Source organism: Scomber scombrus, chromosome 5 (genome assembly GCF_963691925.1).
Source record: "Scomber scombrus chromosome 5, fScoSco1.1, whole genome shotgun sequence".
In the NCBI taxonomy this organism is placed as follows: domain Eukaryota; kingdom Metazoa; phylum Chordata; class Actinopteri; order Scombriformes; family Scombridae; genus Scomber; species Scomber scombrus.
This window is the reverse complement of record NC_084974.1, coordinates 7,101,356-7,120,109: the sequence shown is the minus strand read 5'-3', so window position 1 is coordinate 7,120,109 and position 18,754 is coordinate 7,101,356. Positions and strand designations below refer to the sequence as shown.

At 42.0% G+C, this 18,754-nt stretch overlaps 1 protein-coding gene across 1 annotated transcript; it reads right to left on the bottom strand.

The window, feature by feature from the left end:
- Positions 1-2,541: 2,541 nt before the first annotated feature.
- Positions 2,542-12,728, bottom strand: meis3 (myeloid ecotropic viral integration site 3). Its single transcript, XM_062418729.1, has 12 exons — positions 12,717-12,728; positions 8,097-8,236; positions 7,514-7,688; positions 7,364-7,414; positions 7,219-7,269; positions 6,981-7,130; positions 6,684-6,792; positions 6,147-6,292; positions 5,306-5,382; positions 4,234-4,292; positions 4,037-4,123; positions 2,542-2,738 (listed from the first exon to the last, which is right to left on the bottom strand). The coding sequence occupies exons 1-12, from the start codon at positions 12,726-12,728 to the stop codon at positions 2,542-2,544; spliced, it is 1,254 nt and encodes a 417-aa protein (XP_062274713.1).
- Between the last annotated feature and the right edge of the window lie 6,026 nt (positions 12,729-18,754).

The following is an 18,754-nucleotide window of genomic DNA, read 5'->3' as shown; positions in this document are numbered from 1 at the left end:
TGACCCCCTCTCCTGCTCCAGGCCGAATGGGGGGCAGGGTCAGCAGGGTATTCAGGGTTTGTTGTGAATTTGAGGTGCTATGGGTGGATGTCGGATGCCAAAAGGTGGAGTTATGAATTGATGTGTGATCTAGAGAAAGGGGGCATTCTTGACAAATAATGTTGTCTTTAATTTAGATTATGAACAAGTAAGAAAGAGGAATCTAAGGAGTGGAAGAGATTCTTTTTATTTTACATGAATGTGTGAGCTGACATCCAGCTCTAAAACACATCTGATATTTGTTTCTGTCTAGACAGGGAGTGTTTCTTTCTTTCTTTTTTTCCACACTTCACACAACCCCAAGAAGCTCTGCTCTTTGCTGTCAAGCATTAAAAAAAATTGGACTTCTTTCCGGCCTGTGATAATCTATTTTGCATGACAGATCACTGCGGCTGTGGCCTGAGGCCTCCGTCAGAGAAGGGGACGGAGTGACGTGACTTATGACTGGGGGGGAAAGGAAGAAGATTACACTCCTGTGAAAATGAATGACTTATGTGTTTGAACTTCTCATGACATATTAAAAAATATCATAACTTTTGCTGCCTGTTATTAGCTTTATTATTAATTGCACATGATTAGAGTAGAGGTTAGGAGTAAAGAATACACATCATATACAGGCTGATTAAGACTTCAAGGCTGAATAGACAAATTAAGCATCTGAGGATTTCAAACAGCTCAGGGTGCTCAGTGCTGCTATGTTGCTGAAAAATGCATGTGCTTTTCTGTAGATAATTGCAAATCTGCAACAGTTTTGCTGATAATGAACCACTTCTGATTCATATTTGCACTGTAGTGACCTTCACTTTCTACATTTTCAGTCTAACAGATCTAAAAGTTCAAACTCTACATTAAATACTAATACTATACTGTATACTTCATGCTAAACATCGTGGTTATGAAGAAAATGAAAAACATAAGCTGTGTTTTAGGAAGAGAATATGTTAGGTAGATTACATTTTTGAGCTTGGGTCAAAAGACGTTCTATTGTTTGTTTGCAGTCTAACATAATATGTGAAAGTTGTGTTTTGTAAGACATGTTTTCAACTGTATTTATGGAGCCTTTTAAGTGTGAGTGGGCTGGGAACTAGTTTGAATAAATAGTCAAATAACTGTGTTTTTTTCAGTGAGTGCACAAGAAATGTAATGTATACTTGTATTTGTACTGACAACATTAAAAAAAATCTCCCTGGATCTTAAATATCAAGCACATAAATATGATTAAAAATAATATGTAGTAATATATAGTATACAGTAACCTGTGACCTGCAGTTTCTGGATCTTTCTGTCACCAGTTTATCTATGTACTCCAAACTCTTACTGCTGTTAATAATGAAAAAAAACATCTCCTGCTGCACCAGAGGATGAAACTAACTACAGGTAGAATCACACACACACAGATGAGCCGCCGACAAGTCTTACAAAAAAAACATTTTAATACTTTAATCGTAACTGTATTTCCCATCATCATTCAGAAATGTTTCAGCAGTCCGAGCAGAGTGGAGAGGGAGCAGAATGTTTAAAGAGTCCTTTGGCTGCAGCTCCCTTCACACTGCTGTGACAGACAAAAATGTACTAGAAATGCTTACAGAAGTTTGTGTGTGTGTATGTACGTGTGTGTGTGTGTGTGTGTGTGTGTGTGTGTGTGTATATGTGTGTGTGTGTAAATGGCTTTTAGTGTACTGTGAGTGTATATGTGTGTTTGCATATGTGTATGTAGGAAGGATCCTAAGGTAATGGACACCTGTTGGCATCTTAAGGAGGTCAGTGGTACTAGAGCGAGGCAGACTGGAAGTCATTCATAGTGTTTAGCTTCATGCTGAGGAAGAGCACTAACATTTCAACAAGCTCATGTGAAGCTGCATCTGCCTGGAGTGGCACACATAAATATAAAAATAGAATAAGAAAAAACTCAAAATCAGCTTTAAATAAAGTGTGTGTGTGAAGGTGTGTATATTTGACAGTCACGTGTACAGGAAGACAGGGAGTAGTGAAGAAGGCGTGGTCACAGGATCGAGTCCCATCCAGTAACGTCCATGTGCTGTAGGGAAAAGGTCTGGGCATAAATATTCTCCGGGTAACCGTCTTCCTGTGGTTCAGCAGGCATGATGGGAAGTGTAGTTTAAAGCATGTGTCTCACCCACAGGACACAGTGGAGACATTTGGAGAGGAGGAAGCACTTCTACTCTGAAAGAGGTATGGCTTAAACCTGTGGGTCCAGACTTTGTGTGTGTATGTAATGTATTGTTTATGTCTGCAGATGGGTGTGTGTGTGTGTGTGTTAAGTGGAACAGCTACATTGAGGTCACTGTCTTTCAGTGGGGAATGTAAACTTTCGGAGCAATGTGTCTTTTTTCTTTAAATAGTGTACTGTATGTGTCATTACACATACGCAGCCGTGCACACACACACACATATCCCACCATACACACATGCACACACACACACTCATACATTAATTTCCCCTCACACATACTAACACACACACCCCAACTCCCCCCACAGCTAGTGTGCGTGTATGTCCAGTCCCTGGGCGAGGAGCGGCTCTGCTGGGTGTGCGTGCGGCGGCGGGTGCAGCAGCATGGGGTGAGGGTGTGGGCCCGGGTAAGGGTGGAGGGAGGGTCCCGGATGGGGAGGGTAGCCTGGTTGGGACAGCAGAGCACCGGGGTAGTCACCCTGCAGAGAAGACATCCCTTGGAGACCTGGTGGGGGAGAAGTTGGGGGACAGAGAGGATGGATTTTACATTTTCAACATGGATAAAGTGGAATCAGTTTTGGGATTCAGCTCCAGAGATGCTGAAATGACCCAAAGGGGAAATAAGAGTGAAAAGGGTTTTTTTTTCAATCAATGATTTCTACTTTCACAAAATCATGTTTTGACCTGTATTACAGAGTGCAGACTATGCAGGTTTTGCATAAATGTAATGGAAACTTTTTTTACTTAGAGATGAAAAATCTGCCATCGTTTTCAACTGATCATAACTTTTAACCCCTTAAGATACTGTTTCTCCTTTTGTTTTTCCTTAAATAGCTTAAGTAGCTCAACTCTTATACAGTATATTTTGTATCTGCTGTCTTAATTAAAGATCCAGTTTTTCAATCAAATGCTAATATTCCGGATGTTTTAATATTTTTTTAATACACATATTGCTAAAATTCATTTTGACATATTTGGGGTTTCTTTTGGATACAACTCTGTTACATTTAAAACAAACTTCTATGAGTTTAAACAATGTTTGGCTGCACAATTATTAATTTGACACACTGCTTGAGGTTTTAAACAGTGTCAGATAACATAGTAATTGTCTTTTATTACAAATTAAAGAAATTTTTGTCAAATTGTGAGGTTCTGGTTTATTGTAGTGATTTTTGGTAGCAGCCAACACTTTGTTTACATTTAATGACAGATGTTTCCTTTTAAAGACACAACCAGCAACTTTCCACCCAAGTGTAACATATTCTCAACTACTAGAAAAGCATAGTGAGAGTTAAAAAGTGAGTGTATGTTTTTATATCTTATTCTTTATTTAAGATTTCTAAATTAACGCAGTCCACTTAAGACCATATTCATTCTTGTTCTGCGAGTCACTGTAATGTCTACGCTGTTCTGGTCTTTTCCTTCAATGTACTTAAAGAATATGACACATTCTTATTTGTAAAGCACTCGGCCCTAACCACATTTGTTCCTATTTAAGACATAAATCCTAAAAATCTATCATTTCATTTTCAATAAAAGGCTTGAGAATTTCCCAAAACAGCTGGGTGCTGTAGTTTTTTTGGGGACATTTTTCATCAGCAGATTTGATGCATAATACAAATTTACAGCAGCAGGATGATGTATGTGTGATTCATTCATATTTGAGGTAGTTTCTTTTATAGGATTTTTATATGAGAAACATTAAAAAGAATATAGAACATCAGCAGCCTTGTCACAGAGTTTTATACGTCGAACTCTTTCAGTATGTGATAGTGAGCAGTGTTTCCCTGCAGGCTACTGTACCTGCTGCACGAAGCCCGAGGTGGGCCTGTCCGTCAAGCCCGTAGCCCCCAAGAGCTGCTCCCTCTGGGCTGTAGGGACCACCCTGACCTGTGGGACAACACACAGCGTCAGACACAGTATACAATAAACTCACACTCACGTATATACAAAGTTGTTTACTGAGCGGCCGGCCAGCTGACTGACTTATAAACACCGACCTGAGCGATTTGACTGGTCAATCATCGGCTGAACAATTCTCCTCCTGGCGTTGATGAACCTGCCGGAGAGAGAGACGTAAAGAAAGAGTGTAGAGAGAGAGAGAGAGAGAGAGAGAGAGAGAGAGAGAGAGAGAGAGAGAGAGAGAGAGAGAGAGAGAGAGAGAGAGAGATCTCCCGTTAATGGAGAAAAAGGCTGACCGGGAGACTATTAACCTTTTTGCTTTTACAACCACTTAACCCTTTCAGAGGGCAGAGTAAATCAACGTTAGGCCAGAGCAGGTATTGATCGCCCCTGTGATAATTGATTGATCTCCATTGATTGGGTCACTGTGTGTGGTGTGTGTGTGTGTGTGTGTGTGTGTGTGTGTGTGTGTGTGCATGTGCGTGCTGCAGCGGAGATACAAATAAAAACTCCTAAGTTATCATATTACTAAATCTATTTTTAACATGAACACACATTTTTAACATGAACACACATCCACTCATATGTTTGAGTTTGGAGTGTGTATGTTTGTATGTTTGCAGAAATTTGAGAAAGAACTAATTGATTTACACCATTTAAATGCTTGGTGCATGTGTGTTTTGCCTGTGCTGATACATGTGTGCCTGGGGAGTTTGGGTGCAGTAAATAATCTGATTATTTGATATTGATTTGCTATTCTGTTTTATGAACATGGAGCAAGTGGATTTTACTGCCGTGCAGCTTCTGAAAAAAAATGCTTAGCAGGACATTTCTCCCTCTTTTACAAACTGCTTACTTATAGAGTAGATTACAGTTTTCTCTTTAAGTCTTTTAAACGTGCTGCCTTTTATTTAATTGACGTTTATTCACACAAACACGCTCAATAAAGAGTTAATAAGCAAAGAAAATGCAACCGAAGCGAGTTGTAAACTGAGATAAGTGAAAACACTGCTCGTTTTTGCAGCGGATGATCACGCCCATACATTATTGACGCGGCAGCAGCCACAATGTTAATTTAAATGTTGACGCTTTCCATTTAAACAAGACAGTTTAACTGATTATTGATAAGCCAGGGGCCAGAATTAGTGTATTGATTGGGAGTGCACTGACCAGTTGTTGACCTGTAAGATGGTCAGTCCCGTGTCCTGTGCCAGCTGCTTCTTCTGCTCCTCAGATGGGTACGGGTGCTGTGAGAGGACACAAAGAGCTACAGTTTAGAGCTACACTCTCAGGTGTGACGTTTTGCAGCTTTCTTCATGAATATGAATAAATATGTGTGCGGATCAATAGGAGAATCATGTGAAGGCTCCTTGAAGCTTTAACTGAAATCTTAAATAGTCATGTATGTGAAATGTCAGGGTAGATACTAATGATTTTACATCTGAATTCACATCTACGCTCATATTTTCAACCCCATCAACCCCCTTCATTCTTTTTTACAGCATTTCTCTCTCTCTCTCACACACACACACACACACACACACACACACACACACACACACACACACACACACACACACACACACACACACACACACACACACACACACACACACACACTCTGCAATAATTGGAGTGAAGCAACATTTGACTTGCCTCATTTAGTAGCTAATTATCAATCAAACCAACACACCAGCAATTACTCAGTCCATTTCTATCACTTCCACAATTATTCAATAGCGAGCATATTCACATAATCACATAATCCTCTGATTTTTCATTTAATTTAATTGACTTCCATTACACACTCGCTTCACCTCTCTGTCTATTCTTGTTAGGGATGTTTTACCTCACACTAAATCCTCTCTTTGGGCAATTAGCCTCTCATCCAGCGCTCTACACTACCTTTGTCTGTTTTCTTACATTGTGTAGGATGGTTTAATTATCGTCCAAATTCAATATTTTCAAGCGTAATAATTATGAGAACGTGATAAAGTCGTGCCTCTCTCACCGACAGATGCTGGAAGAGCCACGCTCTCATGATGTTTGTGGCCACTTTAGGGAAGATGCCTCTCTTCTTGTTGTTCCTCCTCTCTCTGTCGGACTCGTCATCATCTCCTGTACTGGGGGAGGCTATTCCTCCGTCCATACCATCGCCTACAGGGAGACCACACACATATTGTACCCGAGCCACTGTGTATGTGCATCTATGTCAATTAGGATCTGAATAATGCATGCTCACAATGGTGTTTTTGCAGATATTTTGTACATTTGACCGTTTTCAAGCCAGAAATTGTAACAACTCTCATGATTTATCCAAAATGTTCAATTCGGAAATTTAATTAAAATATCAATTTGTTATGAATTACCCCTAACCACATTATCATCTACAGTGTTATAAAGCACTTCACATGTATGTAGGTCTGTAAGAATATTGTCTGCATGTGTGTTTTTGCAGATGTGACTGATGTGTAAATGTGCTCCTTTGTTTCCTGCATGCATCTTTGCTGTGAAGTGTTTTCTCTCACAAACACTGTTTTCCATGTACCTGTGTCGCTACAGTTGTCTACTGTGCTGAGTGAAGGCAGACCACAGGTGCCTGGTGTTCCCAGAGGAGTCGTGGCACATTCATCTGGCTCCCGTAACCATGACGCATTCTGCAGGGAGAGACAGAAGGAGAGTGGAGGTAGAGTAGTGGGAAGATGGGGAATTCCCAGCAGGAGGAGAGAGAAAAAGGAGGCACGAAGCATGGGGCCATTATTCAGACAATCAGTGGATGAATACTACACACTGTTACTGCTCACTGTTTGAGTATCTGTTTCTGTATCTCGGCAGCTTGTCTCACCTGCTCTGACAGACTGGTGCAGGATCCAGTGAAGTCCTCCATGTCAGACTTGGAGCCGCCCTCCCGATCATCCAGGACGAGGTCTGTGGGCATTTTGCCCTTCAGACAGGTGATGTAGCGGTGGCAGAAGTTATCGCACAGGTCATGCACCTTAAAAGACAGATATAAACGTATTAGTGTGTGATTTTAATATAATATGTGGGGCGTTTTTAACATATGTGCTTATGCTCTCACCAACCTTCTCTAACTCCAGTAAATGAAAGCGAAGAACCTGTATGGCCTGGATCATCTGCACAGAGAGAAGGATGCATATTAATTATCATTAATCTATGAGTGAAAATCTATGAGTTTCTTATACTAATATGTCAGTTGGTGCATCTTACCAAGTTATCCAGCTCAGGATTGGAAGAAAATATGGGCTTCTCTGAACGAATCTGCAACACAAATAAAACAAATTATTTAAAAAAAAATAATCATAAAACAAGCTGTTGTTGACCTTTATTCTGTGATTGGCTCTCACAGCTGCCACTCGCCTGTTTAGCGAACACGGCGATGTCATCGTTGAAGGATTCGGAGGAGCAGACGTCGCTGTGATTGGTCATGCCGGGGAGGTGGGAGGTGGCTGAGAGGGAGGTGGAGTCTCGAGGGGAGCAGGTGGCGAGCTCGCACTTCTCAAAAACTAAGGCCAGCAGTGGGAACAGTGGGTGACTGTACACACACACACACACAAACACACACACATATATACACAGTTAACATACTAAACATAAACACAGTAACAGTTGACATATAGTGCACACACCATACATTCACAGAAGGTGTCACATGAAACTTAATAGCAAAGTATTTATAAAACTGACAGCTGTAAACACTTCACATACATCTTCATATACAGAATACAAATGTACACTGCATGTTAATTTGCTAAAAGTGCATGTGTAGTTAAAACTGTTTTCTGCCACTGACAGGCTCCATAAATCATTGTGTGCACTACATCTAGGGTTTCCAACACACACACACACACACACACACACACACACACACACACACACACACACACACACACACACACACACACACACACACACACACACACACACACACACAGACACTCACCCATAGATCAGGTCTTTGTGGTGTTTGAGGGAGTCGGGGATGGGGGCTCCATACTGTGGCAGAGGAAGTGGCCTGACATCGTCCCCGTACCCCCCCATCGACATGCCCTCCGACCCTGAGTAGTGCACCAGCTCTTCATACTGAAACACAATTAGATTGAAAGACAGAAAACATGAGACACGTCTGACATCTGCGCTGTCTGACATCAAATCTTATTGTGATTTTATTACGGGGCTGAGCTGTCAGGCGGCTTCACTGACTCGGCTTACTGGACAGACCTGCCGCTGTGGTTTCACATTCACAGCAGAGTTTTGTGTTTCCTAAACGGCTGTAGTGGTGTAGTTTAGAATTATAATTTATTGTTGCTTGTTTGTCTCTTTGCATATATATGTGTGTCAGGGCTGCAACTAACAATTATTTATTTAACTATGGATAAATCTGCTAATTATTTTCTGGATGAATCAATTAATTGTTTGTTGTATAAAATGTCAGAAAATAGAGAAATAAAACATCTAGGTTGCATTTTTAATTAGCTTATTTCATCAAACCAACAGTCCAAAGCCCAAAGATATTAAACTGACTATCACAGAGGACTAAGAAAACCAGGAAATAATCATATTCAAGTTTGAATTAGTTAATTTTTGGCATTTTTGTTTAAAGAATTACTGAGTAGATTATTAAAATGTGTTCCTGATTAATTTTCTGTCAGAGTACTAATGAATTAATCAGCTACTCATTTCAGCTCTAATGTGTGTACATGCATATATATTTGTAGTCATTCATGACTGTAATGCTGCAGTGGGAAAACTATAACCAATCATTAGACAACAAACACATTGTCCACAAGAATCAATATTCACAATTTACTTACAATATACTTCTACTATACATCTACTATACTTCTACTATATATTCCCAAGGTGTGTATGTGTGTGTGTGTGTGTGTGTGTGTGTGTGTGTGTGTGTGTGTGTGTGTGTGTGTGTGTGTGTGTGTGTGCATGCATGTGTCACTGCAGCTGTGTCTACTGTACAATCCAGTTGTGTGTTTGTAAGCATCTCATAATAAAGCTATAGTGATGTCTTTGTTGTCACTTAAGCTTTTGGAAATGTTGCCACTTTCTTTCAAACACAATCTGCAAAAATGCACTGAAACCCAGATATTTTTTTTAAAGAAAAGCTGTTTTTCTTATACTGTATTTAAAAATAAATAAATAAATATATATATATATATATATATATATATATATATATATATATATATATATATATATATATATATGAGTATAATGTGTGTTTTTTGACAACACACTGGTCCTTACAAGACAGGGTATGGGGAGGAGGTGAGATCTTTGGAGAAAGATGGAGAGGCTGTAAGCAGCTAATATTATCTCCTCCTTCTTAAATTCAGACTAGACAGAAACCATGCTGAGATGTCCCCATAACCCGCTGTGCCAGCTTCCCTGGGGCCCACTCACACACACACTCACACACACACACACACACACGTACTGCACACTCACAGACAACAATGACACACATGCACAGACATACAGCCATAGACAACAGCACTTACACACATAGCATCATGAATATACATGTCTGGCTCCCTGGTTTTCCTCTCTCACGCTCTTTCTCTGTGTTATAGAGTTAATTTGTGCTATGCTGCAGCTTCTGTCTCTGAGGCGACATTGCTCGGGTCAGCAGATCCGCTTCTGTTTCTCTTTCTGCTGGATTAAAGAGCCTCCCTTCGCAGTCTCGCAGGGCCACTAGGATCACAGACAGACAGCACCTGCTACGTGGCCTGGCCCAGACACCTTCTAGTTCAGTGTTATTTTAATAAAGCCATAAAAGTTATCATGTGCTTAGCCTAGATTTTCTGTGGAGACTTGTTCCCTGCAGGGTCAAGAGGTTATGATTTACTACAGAAGTGTGTGATAGTTCTCAGTGCTGGTGGAGAGGTAACAGCGGGGACAGTGATTTCTTTGCATTCACTTAAACATTTATTTATTCTTGACAATCTACTATATTATCAGATGTCCAAATAGCCAACAGAGGCTGTGTCCAATGTGGGAAGATTTGTGTTGTTATTTGTAGAGTGCATACATAACTAAATTGTGAGGAAGTGAAAGTGGTGAGACAGAAACTGTGATAAATGTGATTATTTTTCACAGATTCTCTCTGCGCTGAGCTCTGGGAATTAAATAATAGAGAAATTAAATTATTCCTCTTCATGTGCCAGCACTGCCTTCCTGGAAACCCCTCTGCAGGACCCCTGGAGGTCTCCGGACCCCACTTTGGGAACCACTGTCCTAAATGGCTTATCAAATTGTTGTATTTCAGAGTCCCATATGGCCACCGGGATCACAGAAAGCACCTGCTCTGAGGCCCTGGTCCGGGACACCTTCTAGTTTTATGGAGGCTGGCTATTAACACAATCACCGATATCGGATTGCGCGTCTCTCTTTACGCACGGCACCTATCGGGTTTCTGTGCGTCAAGCGGATCAAAGCGCACAAGTTCCACAAGACAAATTCCGCGAATTTACCCCTTTTTAAAAAAAAAAGTCACGGAGCTGGTAAACAGGCTTCAGATGGCAGGACAATATATTCATTACACGTTTTAATTGCGTTATTTCAACCGACGCAGAAAGGTTATATCAGGCCTAACACGAGTGTTACTTCTGCCTGAAGGACAAATCATCAGAGCTGAAAACATATCATGAGCTGCACGAATCTTCCAGTTAGTTCTGTGCGTTTATGATGGATAAAAACATCAAGTTTGTGAAAGAAACAGTAAAGAATTAAGACAAAATCGCGTAAAATCGATTCGTTTTATATTTCAGACTTTCTTAAATGTTACTGAACTAATAAACTTCCTTTACTACTAAATAAAGAATGACAACTGTCTTAAACTTTGGGCACATCTAAATTCGATGGATATCATGTAAAAATTCTGCCCTTTTTTCAACATTAAATAGTTATGGAGAAAACAAGCAAAGTTATTCGTTTTTCAGTGCATCGGTTTAGGATATAAAACGATAGACGTGTGTTTGAGGATAGTTTACTTCTAATAGTTCAAATATCCAAAATGCACCTCCATAAATGTGTCTAAAGTGTGTTTATTTTTCCAGCAAACAAAGCTGAGAAAAAAAACGGTTGGCACAAATTTTACGAAAAGTGCAAGACGGTTTTTTTTTTACTAATATAATGTATTTAAAGGGTAATTACGCAAATTGTTTAACGTTAAAACATTTTGAGCGTATGAAAAAGAATCACGCCACTTTTTAAAGCAGCTAAAACAAAACACATAAAACTGGACCTGTTGCAGATTTCACTTCGAGTTTTGCAGTCACAAATAACTTTTTCCAACTCTCAAACTCAGTATCCACACATGTTTTTAACACACATTACAGCACCAATCTCCATTTGATTTTCTTTCAATCTCGCATTAAGGAACTGGAAGACTGGGCGCATAAAAACTTTTCCAAATGATCCAGCCATATAGATTTGAGAGTGAAATACACAGTAACATCCGTGCTTGTATTTTAACAGACAGTAATCCCCTTTACACAACCTAGAAATGTGTAAATGGCCAGTATGTAAATTTATATTAAAATCTCTATTTTTAAATATCTTTATTTAAATTCAGATTTTAAGCTGTTCTGGTTGAGTCGGTGCTGCATCTCTCTCTGTGTGTGTGTGTGTGTGTGTGTGTGTGTGTGTGTGTGTGTGTGTGTGTGTGTGTGTGTGTGTGTGTGTGTGTGTGTGTGTGTGTGTGTGTGTTTATGCGTGTGTGTCGTCTTATTTCTCCTCCTCAGCCTTCTCTCCCTGCTCTGTTTTCTTACAGCAGTGATTTTCTGTCTACACACTGTACATCTCTAATTGCTCTCTTCCACTCAGAGGTCTCAGCCCGCCTGCTGCCCGTCAGCCTCTGCCTGTTTCTCCACCACCACCATGCCTCTGAATCACTGTAGCAAAAAAACTGACCTACTTACCGAGTTGAAGAGCTGCTTTTCCTCTCCTCTCCTCTCCTCTCTCCTCTCTCCTTTTAATGACCTACACTCCTCTCTCACCCGTATGTGCCATTATAACGCCTGACTGACATTACACAACAACAAATTATTTTAAGGAGAGGATGAAATCTCAAATCCAAACCAACACTTCCTCATCACTTGCTTTGAGAGACTGCTACTGGCATATTACAAGTTCTGTACTTGCATGGCTGTCTTAGAAAAGGCTAAAAGTTCATTCTCATCGTTTCTTTGCAGCTCCACAAATAGAGACTTAATGAGGATATTTATGAATAGTTCCTTATATTAGACTCTCAAAAATGATGCTTTACGCAGCCTACATGCTGGCATGTTTTTGTTGTGATTCCCTAAACCTAAAAGTCAATGCTTGGACACTCCACTAGTCTGTTTCATGGGGCCTTGTGGTTTTGTGCGTCTGCAAAACGCGCCCAGAGACCCAGTAGTGCAAAAAGAAGGATTCCCAACCTTATTCTTGATATTTTTCTAATAAAGTTAAGCTCTTCTGCTCAGTGATATGACATCTGTTTCCACAAATAGGTGCTGGTTTAAATCATACTGTAAAAAAACACACAAACACACAGCAGACCTACCCTCTTCTCCATGCGACTCGACAGCCAGTCCTATACCGGAGATGATGATGCGCTGCTCGGCTAGTCTAGCGAGCTTCCTTCCTCTGTCCCCTGGGCTGCTGGATATAAAAGTAAAGATGCTTTGTTATATTCAGTAGCAATTAAGTTGGACATCAAGCAAAGGCTTTCAACAAAAACAGAGAGGCTGAGAAAAAACAGTGATAACCTGCTCCTCCTCTATGTGTGTGTGTGTGTGTGTGTGTGTGTGTGTGTGTGTGTGTGTGTGTGTGTGTGTTTGTGTGTGTGTGTGTGTGTGTGTGTGTGTGCGTGCGTGTGTATGTGTGTTTACTCCGAGCCCATCGCATTTTATATTACAATATGATGATGGGATTGGAGATTTTATGGACTACTTATATCCTTCCCTCTGTAAGCTTCATGGTTTATAATGCGCTTAGCGGTAATAAACGCTACAATAAAGCTCGCAGTCTATTAAATGCTATTGGCTGATGGACACATTGTTGCTAATTAACGAGGCTCCATGAGTAAATGGAATAAAACGTCCCACCGAAACGTAAATGTTGGTCGTCTCCAGTCCTGTACGGGCCGTGTCCGGTGTAGTCCAGAAACCTGGAGAGAAAAAGAGTAGCGGCTTCCTGCAACGCCTCGCCCCCGCCTGGTGCGCCTCTCGGTCCGGCTGGCAGCCGTTGGGATGCTCGGTGCTGCCTGTGGAAGACAGATAGAAAGCGTCCCTCCTTTTTGGCTCCTTGTGCTCGCTGTCCGCGCAGCGTACGGCGACAGGCTGGAAAATGTAACTGCTGGGAATGAACGATGGTGTTTTCAGTCTCAAGGCAAGAGGAGGAGGAGGAGGAGAGGAGAGGAGAGGAGGAGGAGGAGTGGTGATGGTGGCGGTGTGCGGGGAGGTTTCGGAGGGTCAAAACGCGACGGGGTCTCTTGCCCCCCCTCCCTCTATATCCATCCCTCCTCCTCCTCCTCTTCCTCCTTTACTCCTCCTCCTCCTTATCACACACAAACGCCAGAGAAGAAGACCCCCTTCCTTGCACGTTTTCTTTTTTAAATCTCGGTTCTCCTGTGAGCTCCTGCGCTGTTATCACTCCTCCATCATCCCTCCATCCTTTCCTTCCTTTCTCCTCACCCGTGCTGCAGCTGCGCTATTATCATCTCGGGATAACTCGGCAGAAGAATCGTGATAACACACACACACACACGCACGCTTGCGCACCCACGCACGCACGCACACACACGTGCAGCTTGCAAAACAGCTGTTTTTTTAAAACATGACTAGCAGTGATCCTTAGCGTGACTTCAAATGCAGCACATTAAAATTATGCAATCTGAATGCTATCAACAAGAAAAAATTGCACAACAAGAACCCATCAGATATTGTTTTGTTTGCATGAGAGTTCATTTGAAGGCCAATTGGAAGGAAATCCAGTTTAAAAACAACAACAACAACAAAATAGAGTTTTAATCAAATTGACCCTCATGCCAGGTCATAAATAAGTTTGAAGCGTGCTTAATGACCATAAATTTACTGGCTGATAATAGCCTTCAAAGTGTTTTTTGTATGTGTCGGGTCTTGCCTTTTGACACAGCCCAAATGTCCCCTCTGGCCCTTTTTTTTGTTGATTGTGAGAAGGGAGAAAACAAAATCATTACCGTGAGAAAGTTTAATTTTAACCAGAGAGTGAAAGAGCTTTCACATGTCTGTGGAATAGCTAAACTCCCAGTCTTGTGTTGTAAATGACACCTAAGTAACATAATAATTATTCAAAATGCGCCTCTTCCCCCGGTCCCGCTGCGAAGGGCCAACAGGCGGCTGCACTTCAATCAGCAGCGGCTTGGCGGGGAACAGCAGGCCGGGGCAGGCGTCTCCGTGGGCGGCATGGAGTTGGAGCGCAGGGCCGCTTGTGAGGGCCCGCAACGCTCATGCAGCCAGGGGTCTTTCAACTCTGCGGGGTGCTGGTTTCCTACAGGGGTGATCACAGAGCTCAACCCCCCGCATACACTGAGCCGGTAACACAGCCATGAAACAGAGTCAATGGGCTGGAAAAGGCGATCCAAGGCTTGTTTTCACTTTGTTAACAGGTTGAATAGAAACGGATTAACATTTCAGGGTGTACCATCTGACGGATTCATGTTTACACGCAGGGATTTTCTTCTTCTTTGAGATTCAGAAACAAGTTGGAGTCTACTTTACATGTTAGTTGGGAAGACTTCCTGAACTGATTTCAGTGTTTTTTCTTCAGCTTGTTGCCTGGATTGAACCATAAATTATCAGCCTCTCTCTAACATTGGTGTAACAAACAGTTATCTAAACGCACACTCATTTACATCACAAATACTTAAAGGATCTGTCATTTCTATCACATCACTGTCTGTGACACAACACCTATCAGCATAATGACAACTCGTTTTAACACAACATATGTTGTTAAGTGTGTGCTGAATGTTAACAAAAGTGATTTATACTGTCTCAGTGAATACACACACGTCTTAAAATAACACACGATTTGATTAAAAAAAAACAACAACAACTAAAAAAATAAGAAGGTGGAATTTGATTTAAAAATTAATAAATGTTTCATGTAAACTGTCTCAGCACTAATCAGAGTCACGTTTGTCCCCACAGAGTATTTTCCTTTGCTATTGATTATGCTGCTTCAGGAGAGACAGTTTTCTTGATACTTAATTTTATGACAATTGCATATAAACAGTAAAACATGTTTGAATACAATATATTCTCCATATTTATTATACTTGTTTGGGTTTATTTCATTGCAGTTTTATAGCAGTTTGATCAAGAAGCTAGAGAGTCTCAAGGGTCAAACATCAGTAACATCAAAAGAGATATATGTTTGTTCATACATGGCACATATCATATATGAAACCTAAAATATTTCATTTTTGGGTGTAGTAATGCTTTATGGTCATGTACGTAATTTGTCACTACTTTAATTCTTGTCTACATATTGTACTGGGGAAGTTATACCAGAAGGAAAGAAAAAAAGTACTTCAAAAGAAAAAAAAGGGTTGATTTTGCATATATTGTTATTATTATGTACACATCAGTGGGCTCTATGGCATCACAAACAGTGAGGATGTAAAGTCTCAATTATTTGCTTCACTGTGAAATAGAGTTTTGTTTGATGCTTTTAGACGATTTTCTGATTTTGTTCTAATGACTAAAGTTTTCTAAGCTAATTATCTAAATTTTGAGCATAATATTCTATATTTTCAGCAGCATATCTCTTGTGTGCGTTCAGACTGTTTATAACATTTAAACTCCTTTTCATTGACAGTAAAATACATGAACCGTGGCCGATTAAAAACATAAAGAAAAGGTTTATTATTTGAGGGATAACTTCCACATTCGTTGAGCTTTACATGATTAGAGCTCCACAGTAAGAACAGGCGCCTCTCCTGCACCACACAGCTGAATATCAGTCAGGCATTTTCACTGTCGGACCATTCTGCATGTCAAGGCTGCTGCAGTTATTTGTCACTCCCTGTCAAGGCCTTGTGAGTGTGTGCGCTCTGACTAGCATGCGAGTGTATTCATGATGGTGGACACAGTGATATGTGTATGTGTGTGTGTGTGTGTGTGTGTGTGTGTGTGTGTGTGTGTGTGTGTGTGTGTGTGTGTGTGTGTGTGTGTGTGTGTGTGTGTGTGTGTGTGTGTGTGTGTGTGAGAGTGTGTGTCAGAGGCTTACTTTTTCGCTTGCATGCTGGTGGGTAAGTGTCAAGGTGGTCCTGCAGGGAGGAAATATGAGTGTGTGTGTAATTGTATGGATGTTTACCTGCAAGATTGCATGTGTGTGTGGGTGTGAAGCAACTTTCTGTGTGTAATTAAAAATAGAGTTGGCTGGATTGCACACAAATACAGCAGTTGGTGAGTTCATGGTGCCCTCAGTTTGGTCACCTTGCTACACCAGTCTAGTGTATTTGACTCTACCAGAGAGAAAGATGGAGGGAAGGCTAGAAGGCCACCCAGCCTTGTTGACTTCGGTGACTCTGCCATTAAGAAAATGTGGCTAGCTGTAACCCTCCACCGCCACTGCATGAGAGAGAGAGAGAGAGAGAGAGAGAGAGAGAGAGAGAGAGAGAGAGAGAGAGAGAGAGAGAGAGAGAGAGAGAGAGAGAGAGAGAGAGAGAGAGGGGGAGCAGAGGGAGCAGAGGGAAGTAAAGGGTGAAAGAGAGGATGAGGGAAAAGAAACACAGAGGGGTAAAAGTGAAGGGTGGCTTGGGAGGGAGGGTGCAGAGTGCATTTTTATGAGCCTGTGCCTCTCCAGTTTCTGGGTCGTCTGGCCGTGTAGACATAAATTTTCTCCCCCTCACTCCTTCCATCCCACCCTTCATCTCTCCCGCTTTCTTCTGGCACGCTTGCCAAGCAAATCCACCCTTATCGACCTGCTTCTGCAGCCTGTTTGCAAACTTTTCCTCCAGTTTCTCTACCCCCATCCAACCCATTCCTCTTCCTTTACCCCTCCCCACCCCCCACTCCCTGCTGTTTCTACCTGCTCAGGCAAGGCCTCTCACTTCATTCGGCTTGCCGCCATCTTTCCATCCTCCCTTCCAGTTTCCCCTCTGCATCTCCTTTTGTTTATAGTAAGCCAACACTACCTTTCTTCCTTCTGTTATTTTCTTCTCCCCCCACCCCCCCCATATAGATGGAGATTAACTGGGGAGCTCAGCGCCATCCGTCCTTGTGACTGTTTGTTGTTAAGGAGATGGATGGAGGCTCCCTCTGCTAGCCCCACGCAGCCGCAATTACACCAGCCGCCATGATGGATGGAGGGGAGGGAAAGGGGGGTGGCGGGGTGGGAGATGGAGAGAGGGAGATACGGAGAGGGGCATCTATCACGCCCCTTAATCTACCTGTCACTGCACAGGCTTGGGGGGTGGGGGGGGAGTGTGTGAGGGGAGGAGAGTCGGCTTTACTCTGACTGCTGGTCAAAGGTTTATTTCTTTTCTTTACACTGAATTTGTTCCTTCACCCTTTTTTTGTTGAGAATTAGGCCTGCGAGGACTGGATTCATTAAATGTCCTGATCTTTCCAATTGATTTCACAGAGTTTATTGGATTACAATTGTGTGTGTGTGTGTTTTTGTGTGTGTGTGTGTGTGTGTGTGTGTGTGTGTGTGTGTGTGTGTGTGTGTGTGTGTGTGTGTGTGTGTGTGACAGGCATCAACAGGTATATAAGATGCTTTTGCCCTCTTGCAGAAATGCATGAATTGCATGGGGACACATTTCTAAACAAATGTACACACTACCACTCGCTCCATAAATATGCAAATTACACACTAACACACACACACACACTCCTACACTAAGTTGTTTATCATTTCATCTGCCGTTATTGCCCTCCACCCCCCCCCCCCCCCCCCCCCCCCCCCCCCCCCCCCCCCCCCACACACACACACACACACACACACACAAACATACACACACACCTCTGCAGCATCTTCAGCTCATCCGCATACCTGTTGAAAGCATCGAAGACACTGGTGTAAGTGACCTATGTTCAAGTGAATCTGCATACATTACCTATAATGCCACTCCCTTTTCCCCACAAAGCTGTAGAAATATTATGAAAAGTAATCTGAGGCCTCTACCCTCTACCCCTCCTCCTCCTCCTCCTCCTCCTCCTCCCATCCTCATATTCCTCCTCCACCTCCTCATCTGTCCCGAGGAGTGAGAGATGGGATGGAGGGATTAATACTCTTCCGCCCAGCCCTGGGAATGATGGATGGACAGATGCAGGAAGGGAGCAGAGGAGGAGGAGGAGGAGGAGAGAGATTAAAGGAGAGAAGTCTGAGGGTTCATAAATCCAAAGTGGGAGACCTGGTCCGTATCACACACTAATAAGATCTGCAAGAAATCCATGATCAGGGAGAGAGTGGGAGTGAGAAGGAGAGAGAGAGCAATGGGCAGTGGTGTAATAGCATTAGATGTAATCTAATCATGGCAATAAGATGTGAATGGATGAGTGTGAGCATGGTGATTATGCAGAAGAGAGATGGCGGCACGTTGATGAGGCT